Source organism: Aptenodytes forsteri, unplaced genomic scaffold (genome assembly GCF_000699145.1).
Source record: "Aptenodytes forsteri isolate BGI_AS27 unplaced genomic scaffold, ASM69914v1 Scaffold249, whole genome shotgun sequence".
In the NCBI taxonomy this organism is placed as follows: domain Eukaryota; kingdom Metazoa; phylum Chordata; class Aves; order Sphenisciformes; family Spheniscidae; genus Aptenodytes; species Aptenodytes forsteri.
Genome location: NW_008796188.1, coordinates 286,930 through 298,432, shown reverse-complemented (window position 1 = coordinate 298,432; position 11,503 = coordinate 286,930). Strand labels below are relative to the sequence as shown.

The window sequence follows — 11,503 nt, the reverse complement described above, 5'->3', positions numbered from 1 at the left end:
ATCATCATTTGCCTGATTTTCTTCCTCCTGCACACTGAAACCAGGCGCCCAGGAAATATGTCTCCCCCAGCCTTCTCTCCTGGCTTAACATAAAGTTGCTTATCGTTTTGCCAGCCTTGATTCCAGTGGGCCAGTATTCCCTGCACTCAGGGGAGCCCATCCATTGAGGCAGATCCTTTTACTATGAGTGTTTCTGGCGCTTAAAAACCTTCATGTCTTCCGTGTCCTTGAACCATGCTGATTTTTGTTATCTTTTCATGACTCACTGTGTGTCTGAGGGCTGGAAGGGTCCCTCTGACTGGCACTTGAAATGGTGTTTCCATGCACATCATCCTTGTTTCTGGTCTGCTCATCCAACATGTGTTCCTGTGAGGACCTCAGTGTCATTTCCCAGTGGGAGTGGGGTCAGTGGGTTCTTCCAGAACTAAACCACCTGTTCTCATACCTGATCTTAGCAGATTAGGCATCATCCTGTCCTCTGGATCTACTCTTGTTAAAGGCATGTTGACTTCTTAAAATGGAGTCTGGCATCGGTGGGAATCACAAACCCTTTGTCCTTCTGCTGTTTCTCTGTTTGCAGATCACCTCCTCTCACAGCCTTGAACATCCCGCCTGTTTGTCCTTGCAGCATCTCCTCCCCAACCCGGGGACCTTGTTCAGTTGTGTGTACGGCCCTGAACAGTGCTCATGATCTCGGTGCTTGGCTGCTTTGTGTGATGGTATTGCTGTGCGTCGGTTCTCCTGCCATCTGCCTGTTATGCGCAGAATTTTGTGCTCAGCTGTTGTAGGCTCAGGGTGGGAGGACTTTATTCTGAGTTGCTCTTTATTTTTATTGGAGCAAAAGGTGGAGAGATTTTTGTGTATGTTTTTATCTCCTTGTCTGTCCCACAGTTGTGGAGAACTCAGTGTTTTTTTGCTCTCCCCCATGCAGGTGAGCTTTGCTCTGCTGGATGGGTAATGTTTTCTGTGCAGTCTGTCCTGGAACTTGAAGGTGCTTTTTTTAGGTACCTAGTGCCCAACCTTTCAAGATGGGGATCGTGAACTTGGTGTCTTTTGGGTGGGAAGTCTGTGCGCAGGGGTTTGGTGTGCTCGTCTGTGAAATGCCAATTACTGCACGCCTGGCTGTGAAAGGTGGGGGAAGGGGCAGAGGGTGGCGGTCTGGTTCCTACACATGTACATAAGAAATTCTTTTCTAGGCAGAGTTTATCAGGTTTGCTGCCTCTCAGAGCTAGCTTTTGGCATAGGCAGGGTAGGCGATGGTCAGGGCTGGCAGAACAGCTCTGGTAAGAGGTCACCGTTGCTTTGCTGCCTGATTTGTCCCTGCTTGAGTGCAGTGCTGCTGCCCGAGGAGAGCAGGAAGACTGTAAGGATTTGCAGGCAGTGCCTGGATCTAGCCTGAGCATCAACAGCTGCAGTGCACCGGCCAGACCTGCCAAGGTGCAGGGGAAGGGGATGTCTCAGTCCCAGCTGGCTCATTCCTCAGGTGTCCCTGGCCAGCTAGTTTCTGTTTGATATCAGCTCTCCTCAAGCCCCTCTGCCTCTCTGCTGCTGGTTTTTCCTAAGCAGTGGGCAAACCCGATTTAATGTTAATGTGCAAAATAAAAAAAAATTGAAGCTTCCTGCCCCTGTATGTTGTACACATACATCTTCCTAGTGAAGTGGTCCTGGCTGTAACTCTTCAAAACACTTTTCTTTTTTATCAGGATCGTGTTTCTTGCCTGGATTCAGCTTCTGTAACCTGAACTCACGTATTGGGCAATTCTTGCAGAAATGCTGGGACCACGTGTGCTGAGATGTGGTAGTGTGTCGCCTGCCTACGGCTGGAACTTGAATTACGGTGTTGATCATCCCCCCAGCAGCTGTACGTAGGCACTGGGGAGAGAGCTAGTCATGGTGGAGCTCCACAAGCAAAGGATCTGGTGATGGGAATACCGCCCTGTTGCTGGTTGCATGCGTTTCCTTTCTCCCTGTATTTTAGTCTTCCTCAGTAATGGAACAACAGTGTGAATGCATTCCACTGCCACCTCTAGATCATGTTTAATGCTCCAGACAGGTCAAGGGGGACAAGAATATCCCTGCTAGTGGGAGGAGATGGTCTATCAGTACCACCAAAGTGGTTTCAGCTCTGTACTGGCCCTGACCCATGTTTTATCCAGTCTTATTTATTCGCTTTAGTGAGATTGGCTTGGAGGTGGCCTTTGAGTAGCTGGCTGTTCCATAGCCTTGCTCAAGAAGAGAGACGATGCTGGGCAGTAGATTTCTAGAGCAAAGACACCCCGATTGCCTTTCTTTGGTGTTTGTAGGGCTGTTGCACCTAGAGAGCCAGCCGCTATGAAACCAGGGTGTGTTGTTAGAGCTGTTATCATGTGAAAAAGTAAACTGCTGCAGTGATACGGCATCGCCTGGCGCGGTGCAGAGCTGTTGGATGGCAGCCTTGACACCTTGTGTTTGCCTAGCGGGTCAAGGCATTCTCTAGTCCTGAGCTGTGTCAACAAGTAAGTGCATCGCATGACTTGTGTCATCCCAGGTCAACAAAAGTCCTGTGTGTGCATTTAATGACTAGATTTCATGTGAAAAGCTGTATCGCTTGTTGATGATGAGCCTATGAGCTTATTCCTGGGTGTTCAGATTCTCTGCAGCTGGTACTTTTGGTATCTGATTCGTGCTTGTTTAAAGCAGACCAACTTTGTTCCAAGACTGAGAAGTCTCTTTTCCCTTACTAGGAAGAAGATCTCTTAAACGATGTTTGCAGGGAAGTAGTCGAGAAGTGGTCTGAATCTCAGATTGTTGACGCCAAAGAGAAAAAAGAAGGTAGTGTCGCTGCTCGGTGTGCCTTTCCTCGTGGTATGAGTAATTTGCAGGGCCTTACCAAGATGAGAACTGGGTGTTCGTCCTGTTAGGAGTTAAAACCAACGCTGCTAATATGTTTGCAGATCTGACTTGCTTCTCGTTGCCATTGCTGCTTATTTACTGTTTTGTCTTGAAATACGAAATGAGGATGAGTAGTTTCACTTTTGGCTCTCCCTAGCATTGTACTGCTTTTTGGGTTCGCAATCCTGCAGAGGAAAAGCTCTTTTTTTTTTCTGTAGGATTTTTTCAATTTCCTTTTGCAAAACACCTAGGGCTTTATCTCCGTTCAATGCTAACAATGTGGCGACGGCAGCTGGCGCGCTGATGGTAGATGCAATTATTATGGTATAAAATGCCTACGCTACTTCAGTTTATGCTGGTTTGGAAAGCAGGTGTTTTTGTACAACTACAACTGCACCTATGGAGAGCTGTGCTGTCCCTTCTGCTGCTACTCACCCCAGTACCCATGAGGAAAGCATCCTTATTTTCCTCTTTCAAAATCTTCTCTTAAAACTGTCCTTTTTTCCCATAAATGCTTGTAGGGGGGGAAGCTCTGTGAGGCTGCTGCTATCCGTACTAACGCTGCTCCTTTCCCAGTCATGTATGTAGTCCCACCGTTTCTTTGTACCCTCTCTGAATTCATTCCTCGTCTTCAGCTGTCGGCTCGGGAGCAAAGACCTCCGTCTTGTTCTTGTTCATCGGGGGAGGCTTGTTCTGGTCATTGAGCAGAGCTCTGGAGTACAATGAAGTCATACGCTGGAAAGATTTTGCTGGTTTAAGCATACTGCATGGATCAATTAGTAATCTTCCAACTGTACGGACCTAACCGTAGCCCGTGACAATGTAACATCCTTTTTGGCTAAATCCTGCTTTTTGTTTGCTTTGCATTTTTTTTTGTTGGTTCTGGTTGCAAACAGAATATTGTCACTCACTGACGTCATTCTAGAAATAGTTCTCCCAGTGAGCCCTTACCATGAGGCCTGCGTTTATGTAGCACTTTTCTTGTCTAAACCTCAGCATTTCACAAATACCACTCACCTCCTCTTTACAGATGAGGCAGCTGAACCACGCAGCAGTTCAGTGGCTCTCCCCTAAAATTCATTGAAGCCTGTCCTTGGCCTAACCTTGCCTTTGGCTGGGGACAGGGAAAAGTTACGCTATTCTGTGCATTAAATAAAATAAATCCCTCTTTTGGGGACAGGTGATTGGAATTGCTGGACGACTCCTGCTCATACCATTGGTTACCTGCAGGGATTTTTCTTACTTGTCACCAAAAGAAGGTAGCAGTATGTGGCTCGGTCGTTAGAAGTGCAAGGATTTAATTATTTCACTGTGGTTCCATAAAAGGATAAATCTCCAATGAAGTCAATTATCTACTTAGAATAACAATCCTGAGGATAAGTTATTAACAAACTAAAAAAAATTCGGTGTCAAAACCCAAATGTCATTTTAAGAAATGGGCTTCAGAACTTCAGTATTAGAAGGAAAATCCACTGTTCGTTTCCCTAGGTAGGTGGAAAAGAAAGAGTATTAAACTGATGGGTCACTTTGGGTTTTCAGAATTTCTATTTGATGTGGTTTTAAGTACGTTGTTAAATAAACATATGTAGCCGCTTTTAACCAGAGGAGAATGCAATTTGGAGTCAAATGGATTTTCATTAGCAAGAGTCTTACTGATTTCAAAGTTTCATTGTGAAACTTCCCTTGCTCCAGGAAAAATAGCGTCTGATCGTGGCTGCGCACAGCACGGGGGAATTCCTCCTCGCGAGGAGAAGCTGGTGTCACATCAGCGCATCAGACGCCGTGCTGGCCTGAACCACCTCCTTGGTGGCTCTTCAGCAGCTCCTGCTCTCTCAATCCTCAGATTGACTTCCCAAAAATGGCCGGCTTGCTGTGCTCTGTGCATTGACAGCACCACTAGTGACCTTGTGAGAAGGCTCGTGGGAGGAGGGTGGGGGATATTTTTGGGTGAGACTTCTCCCTTTAGCTTGGTGCATCTGTCCCCAGCGACAGCTGCCTCCCCGCAGATGGGGGACAGCCTGTGACAGTGGGACAGTGCCTTTTGGGGACTGCAGATGTAGGAAACAGCGGCGCCTGGCATCTGTCAGCTGGGACTTCACTGCCATGTCTGCAGGGACTGACTGATGCTCTGACTCTTCTCCTTGCCAGATGAGATCCAAGCCATCGCCAGCATGATGGAGAAGCAGGCCAAGATTGTGGTGAAGCCGAAGGAGGTCTCCCAGGAGGAGAAGCAAAGGAAAGCTGCCCTCCTGGCCCAGTATGCCAATGTGACGGACGAGGAGGAATATCCTTTTCCTGACCTAGTCGGGACTCAGTGCTTTGAAGGACAATGTTTATTAAAAATCTCCTAAAACAACGCCTTTCCAGCTTTGCAGTGTCTAGTGGGGAGAATTGGGGAAACTTTACAATCTTCCTTCTCCACGATAAAATAACTTCAATGGAAAAAAGCATGAAAGCTCCTAGTTTGTGGAGTGCCATGAGCAGATGCTCCTTTGAGGTTGTTTCTCCGCCATTACCACACTCCCCACCAACACGTGCTTGGCTGGGTAAGGTTTGCCCGGTCGAGGCGTGTTGCAGAAGAGGAGTGAATCGCCTCCCGGTAACTCTGTGCATGGTAGTTAACGAATTTATCTCTTGCTTTCTGAAGAGAAATCTGCTGAAAAGATCCTTTTTAGGGAGAGTATGCATAGAGTGAGAGAGTTTAAAGTTAGCTCTTCGTAGTGCTGAAGAAGCAGCTCTTCCTTGAAGAGCAAAGTTGAAAAGGAGGGCATTGTACCTGGCACTCCAGCAGGTGGGAGCTGAATGGGGGGTTTTGGGGGGTTTTGTGCTTGCCTGGTCTTGGTCTGCATGAGTGTTTAGCTTCTTCCTCGTGGCTTGATAAAATAGTTACTTGACGTGTTTTGAGTTAAGCATGACTGTATAGAGGCGCGAGTTCATTACTGATGTCCATATTTCCTTAATTCTCTCACTGGCGAGGATGAACAGGATGGATCCATTGCGACAGCAGTAAATATTGGGTCAGAAAAATGTATCCTTTGAATTCTCAGTGACCCAGGCTTTTTGGAAAGAAGGCAGCTTCCACGGTGAGTTTCCCGTCCTTCCTTATCTGTGCTGATACTCCCTGTTTCTTTAGGGCCACCTTTTAAGTTTGGTGATTCATTTTTCTTTTCATGTAGCCTGACCTTGCTCGTAATTAAAGTTAGAGGTCCATCTGCTCCCTGCCCTGTGTGCACAGCTGAGACTGATCCTGTCATTCTCTTTTCTGTCCTCTATTCCTTCCTTCCCTCTTCCACCCTCTCTGAATCTTCACAGAACATGCTATTAATAAGGATAATTCTCCCAGAACACCAGCTTAATGTTAATTGGTGTCCAGAGAGGTAAATCATGTCAGGAATTATTAAAAGTGCAACAGAAACGAAACTACCGTGAAACTCGTGAGGCCGTGGTGCAGCCAAACTTTAATGGTGAACAAGGACCAATTATCCCACGTTCTTCTCAAAACAATAATTTGGGACACTCCTTGAGCTCACCAGCTGGCAGGTTTAAGATGGAAGTAGGTTTTTATCACATAATTAAAAAGCAAAACCTAAATTATTCTTGTCCCTACATTACTGATGGTTAGGAGGAAGAGACGGTGGAGGAGACACCCACTCACTCTTTCTGATGCTCTTCCCAAAGCATTTGCCACTGGTCGCTGCAGGAGAGAGGACACGAGACCGTGGTGGTCCCTGGCGTGAGCTGCCTCATCCGTTCCCGCGTCTGCAGCCTTCCTCCATGGCCGGCGGGACGGGCAGAGCTGCCCCAGCCAGCGCTGTGCGGCACCGTTCCCCTCCCGTTAGCTGGGACTGTTGGGGAGCTAGAGGGAATGCCTTGCTCCCGCTGGCTGTCGGCTCCCGGTCCAGGGGGGATCAGCTGTAATCACAGTGTCTGCAGTTACGTATACATATGTACACGTATGTATATGTAAAATCTGCAGTTACGTATACATATGTACACGTACGTATATGTAAAAACATACATGTCATATACACAGCTGTAGTGAATCCACTCGAGGAAGCTGTACCATATCTATTGTTTTTCTTCCTCTTGGGTTTGTAGAGGTTTTACAAATTTTTTTTTACATATCAGTCTTAGGAACCTGTAGGCAACTTGATTTTTCTCAGAAAAATCCTTTTCTAGGGAGTGTGCACATGACTTCTCTATTTGGAAAAACAAAGAGATATTCCTTTTTCTTTCTCCGTTTCTCATTTCTCATTCCCAAATGCCTTACCTGCTTGGCGAGGAAGCCAAAGTGGGAGTCAGAAGGTGAAGGTAGAATAAACCAGCCCACGTGCTAGAGCCATTGTCTAGTTTAGAGCTCCAAAATGCAGCTGCTGAGTAGAAGCTGTGCGGCTTCAGCCAGAGCGTTGTCAGCCCTTAACACACCACCAGCGTTGTTCCGAAACACAAACGTGGAGGATGTCTTGAATGCCAGGAAGCTGGAACGGGAGCTGCTGCGAGATGAGTTCCAGAAGAAAAAAGAGCAAGACAAACTCCAGCGAGAGAAGGATAAGCTAGCCAAGCAGGAGCGGAAGGAGAAGGAGAAGAAAAGGACACAAAAAGGCGAGCGGAAGCGATAGCTGGGGTTTTCCAGTTGGACTCTCAAGGGATAAAATTAATTACAAATATGGTGTGTGTTTAAAAAGCAGCAGAAATTCTGGGCACGTGGCTGGCGAGTGGTTCTTTGGAAGTGGGTTTTTTTTGTTTTGTTTTTTTGTTTGTTTTTTTTTTTACATAGCAAAAAAGGAATTTCAAGCACCTCTTAAACTTGAAGTGTGCTATATGCTTGTGGTGTCAAATGTCCCAGTCGGTTATTGTGGCCAATGTCTGTACCAAAGAGCGGTGAAGTGATTATGTCTGTGTTTTAAATCAACCAATTTTTACTTCTAACCACTTCAAGCAAAGCAAAACAAGACATAGGAGAGGGCTTCCAAGCTGGCTGCGTCCTCCTACCGGCCTAGATTTGCAGCAACAGGGTGTTAGGATTTGAGAACAGAGCCGAGCCCCTTTCTGACGCGTAGTTATGGACATGCTGCTGCAGGGCGAATGTGAATTTATTTACACTAGCCTAGAAAAATGTATTTGCAAATACGTGTATTTATGCTGCCAAGAACAGCATGTGTCTTCGTTCTGGCTGAGCTGAGCGAGCCTCAGCGAGGGCAAGTGCTGTTCTGCAGCAAGAGAAAGGAAACGTTATGAAATATATATGAGTTGCAGCTATGAGACTGCGTCACCCATGAGCTCTTGGTAAGGGAAATGCCGCACTGATTTGAGCATCAGCCAGAGCGGTAGCAAATCGGTCAAGCCCTTATGCTGTTTTAAGACTTTATGCTGGTAGCTGGAAAATGGTGCTCCCTGATGTTTCGTGTGGGTGAACGTCAACTGTTATTTCTGCGGTGGTTGCCAGGGCGAATGCTTTAACGCAGGCTCAGCGCTGAGCGGCTGTAAGCGAGTTGGATGTGCTGGGTTTACAAGCCGGCTGCTCTCACCGGGCACAGCTGCAATCGGGAGCTGCCTGTGGGGGCTGAACGCTTCTCTCGCCCCCGAAGGGCTTGTTACCTGCTGTTCCCAGCCGTTTTCATGATGGTGTCACCTGCCTCTGGAGAGGAGAACACTAATTTCTGTAAACTGAGTGTGAAGGAGGACCTGCAGTGCTTCCGGGGACGCGGGAGGAACTGGCATGCCTCACCCCTGCGCTGCTTCGTGCTCTGGCCGCCGTGTTCACTGGCGAGGTGTGCTCCTGGCAGCAGGCGGCTCCTGAGCTGCTGGCAGTGCCTGTCCCCGTTGCCTGCTTTCAGCACCAGTCTGATTAAAGGGTCATGCCTCCTGTTTAGCTGCTGCAAGTGTGAGTATCTAACTGCTTTATCTTTGGAGTTGAATAATAAAACTGGTTGGCCAAGAAGTGGGTTCCTCTCTGTCTGAGTGAACGTCGTGGTTAGCGATTGCAGTGCCTGGTGGGGGGGCTCGGACCTGTCCTGCGTCCTCAGTTTCCCCTTACCCAGCAGCAGTATTTCTGAGGGCTGACTGTTGCTGTCCTCATTTATTCACACCTCATTTCCCGAGGCTGCAGTGCCTCCCTTCACCTCTTCCCCCGGGCCTTGCAGGGCAGTGAACAAGCTGTGCTTGTCTGCAGGGCTGGCTTCTCTTCCCAGCCCGGGGTGCCGAGGTGGATCCTGGCTGCAGCATTGCATTTCTGGGTGGTTCACACAGCTGCCGGTGTGCAGGACCGCAGCGGGACGGGGAGGCGGGGGCTATCGAGGGAGAAGAGTGTCACAGCAACAGCACCGCAGAGGGGCTGCTCAAACCCCAGCACCGCGGGACCGGCTCTCGCTTTCTCCTGCAACCTGGAGCCCTTCGCACACCCCCTGGGCTTGAGGCTGGGCTCAGCACCTGTGCCTGAAGCAGTCCTGGCCACACGTGGGTTTGAGGAAGCTGCTGGTTCTCCAGGGCGATTTAACACTTCCACTCACACCTCAGTTGCTCTGGCAGCAACAGCAGGTGGTAGGAGTCTTGTTTTTTTCCCACATTCCTATGCTGGGTACCAAGAGCTCTGCGACCTGGTACTGAACTTCCCCAAACCTTTGCTTCCAAGCGGAAGGCAAGCTGAGGGCTGGAGCTTTCCATCTGCACTGATGCCGGCACACCGGAGGCTGTTACAGCTCAGTTCTTGAGACCTTTGGTTGTAAAAGTCCAGAGAAAACAGCTGCGTTCACTTACTCGTGACAGGAACTGAAACCCCTTCTCTCTGCCTGTTACTGAGCTCAAGAGCCAAAGAACAAAAGGCTACGCCATGAGTGTGTGCCAAAAATGTATACATTCTATAGAAGGGTGTATGGATTTAAGAAGGGCGCGGTCACAAGCACACTGTGGGAACTCCCTCTCTCAGAGGGGCAGATCACCTTTGCTGGTACCATTCATACCCTAACAGGGGGTTAGTTTGTTTGTTGTGCCTGGCTAGCCAAGACTTCACTCCCACAGTTAATGAAGGCCCTTTTAGGGACGGGGAAGCAGGAGCAAAGGGAAGATTCCAGCCTCACGGTTTTCAGCAGACATCCTGGGGCAGAGCGGGAGAACCACAACCATCCAGCAGCACCTCACTGAGGCAGCTTCACCAGCTTTTGGTGTTGGAAACCCAAAAGTGTGCTGTAGTCTTGCGTAAACACACAAACACATGCATCAACTGTACCTGAAGGGGTCAAACTGCCCCTGGGCCGTGAGCCCATTTCAGCACAGTTAGTGCTTCCCCGCCCGGGAGGCTGCAGGTCTGCCTTCAAACCCCAGAGCTGCTGTAACCGAGCGTCGATAATTTTTCCCATTGATTCAGTGCCCAGACCAGACGTTGCTCCTGGAGAGCTGAACGCTGATGCTAAACTAATATTCAAGATATTCAGGAGTGCATTACTGGCATCAGCACCAAGAAATTTAGAGTAGGAATAAATACTCCAGACAGACTCCTAAGATTTCTAGTGCAGATACTGAAATGATTGCATAAGCTTTCTCTGCCAGTACCGAGCTTGTAACAAACGAGACACTTGCAGGGAAAAAAAATCCACTATTTTGGCTTCACTGCATTGATACAATTTTTGCCTTGGTTTGTCAAAAGTTACAGTCATTTCTCTCTACAAAAGAGTAATTTCAGTATCACCATTCCTTTATACCTCTGTGACAGATGCACTCCTCCTGTTTGAACTAACAGAACTTTGGTCCAGGCAGATGCTCAGCAAGTAGGCCTACCTGAAGGTAATCCTATTGTGTGAGGCTATCAGTGAGAACTCAGCACCAAGCCCCCAAAAAATGGTCTGGCTGCAGACGGGCCTGATAAGCGACCGAAACTGCATGAACACAGCGGAAAATCTGACTACAAATCAACCACTTGACGCTATAAAGATCTGCAGCCATCAGGGCCCTTGAGCTCTCCCCTCCAGCAGCGGGCTGCGCGGCGGGGTCTCCCCTTGAGTAGGGACGCCTCTCAAAGTCACCCCTCGAGGCTGAGAGATCCCTTACCTGACACCAGGCATCGATGGCTTGGTAAGGGACATTTTTTGCATGCACGTAGCATTTGAGATACGTATAGTAAGCTTACGTGATTATCTTTGTATCCCATACTGACTTTCAGTATAGTAAATAGCAGAGTATTGACCGCCAATCCATCTGTACTTATTAAATATTTTACATACCTAAATTTACTGACTAGAACTCAATAAACTAACTACTAGATCAGATTTGCCTCCGTGATCTCCGATTCTTCTCCTGCAATAACCTCTTAACATACTTCAGTAACTAACTGAAAATTACAATCCCTGTTAACAGACGAAGTTCTAGGAGCTGAGGCTATGAAGACAAACACTCTTCAACAAAATCTAATTTATTTCTTACCAGACAGACAAAAGTCAGTACAGTATTGCTTTTAACATCAACGTGTCCTAGGTTAAACTTAACAAACCTTAATGCAGTGACTTGCGGTATGAAGATGTGCTTTGCTCTCCTGCCCAGATAAACTCACTCTGGCAGTGCTTTTGGTCATGTCAGTGATCAAAACAGTTACTCCGCTTTCTGCTGCATTCTCATTCAGTTTCTTTCTCACATCATCTAA

The 11,503-nt window shown here is 47.8% G+C and overlaps 1 protein-coding gene across 1 annotated transcript; it reads left to right on the top strand.

Annotated features, from left to right (window-relative positions):
• Nucleotides 1-2,703: 2,703 nt before the first annotated feature.
• CCDC43 (coiled-coil domain containing 43) lies at nt 2,704-8,824 on the top strand. Its single transcript, XM_019474290.1, has 4 exons — nt 2,704-2,811; nt 5,020-5,155; nt 5,841-5,899; nt 7,303-8,824. The coding sequence occupies exons 2-4, from the start codon at nt 5,043-5,045 to the stop codon at nt 7,488-7,490; spliced, it is 360 nt and encodes a 119-aa protein (XP_019329835.1). The 5' UTR covers nt 2,704-2,811; nt 5,020-5,042; the 3' UTR covers nt 7,491-8,824.
• Nucleotides 8,825-11,503: the final 2,679 nt, after the last annotated feature.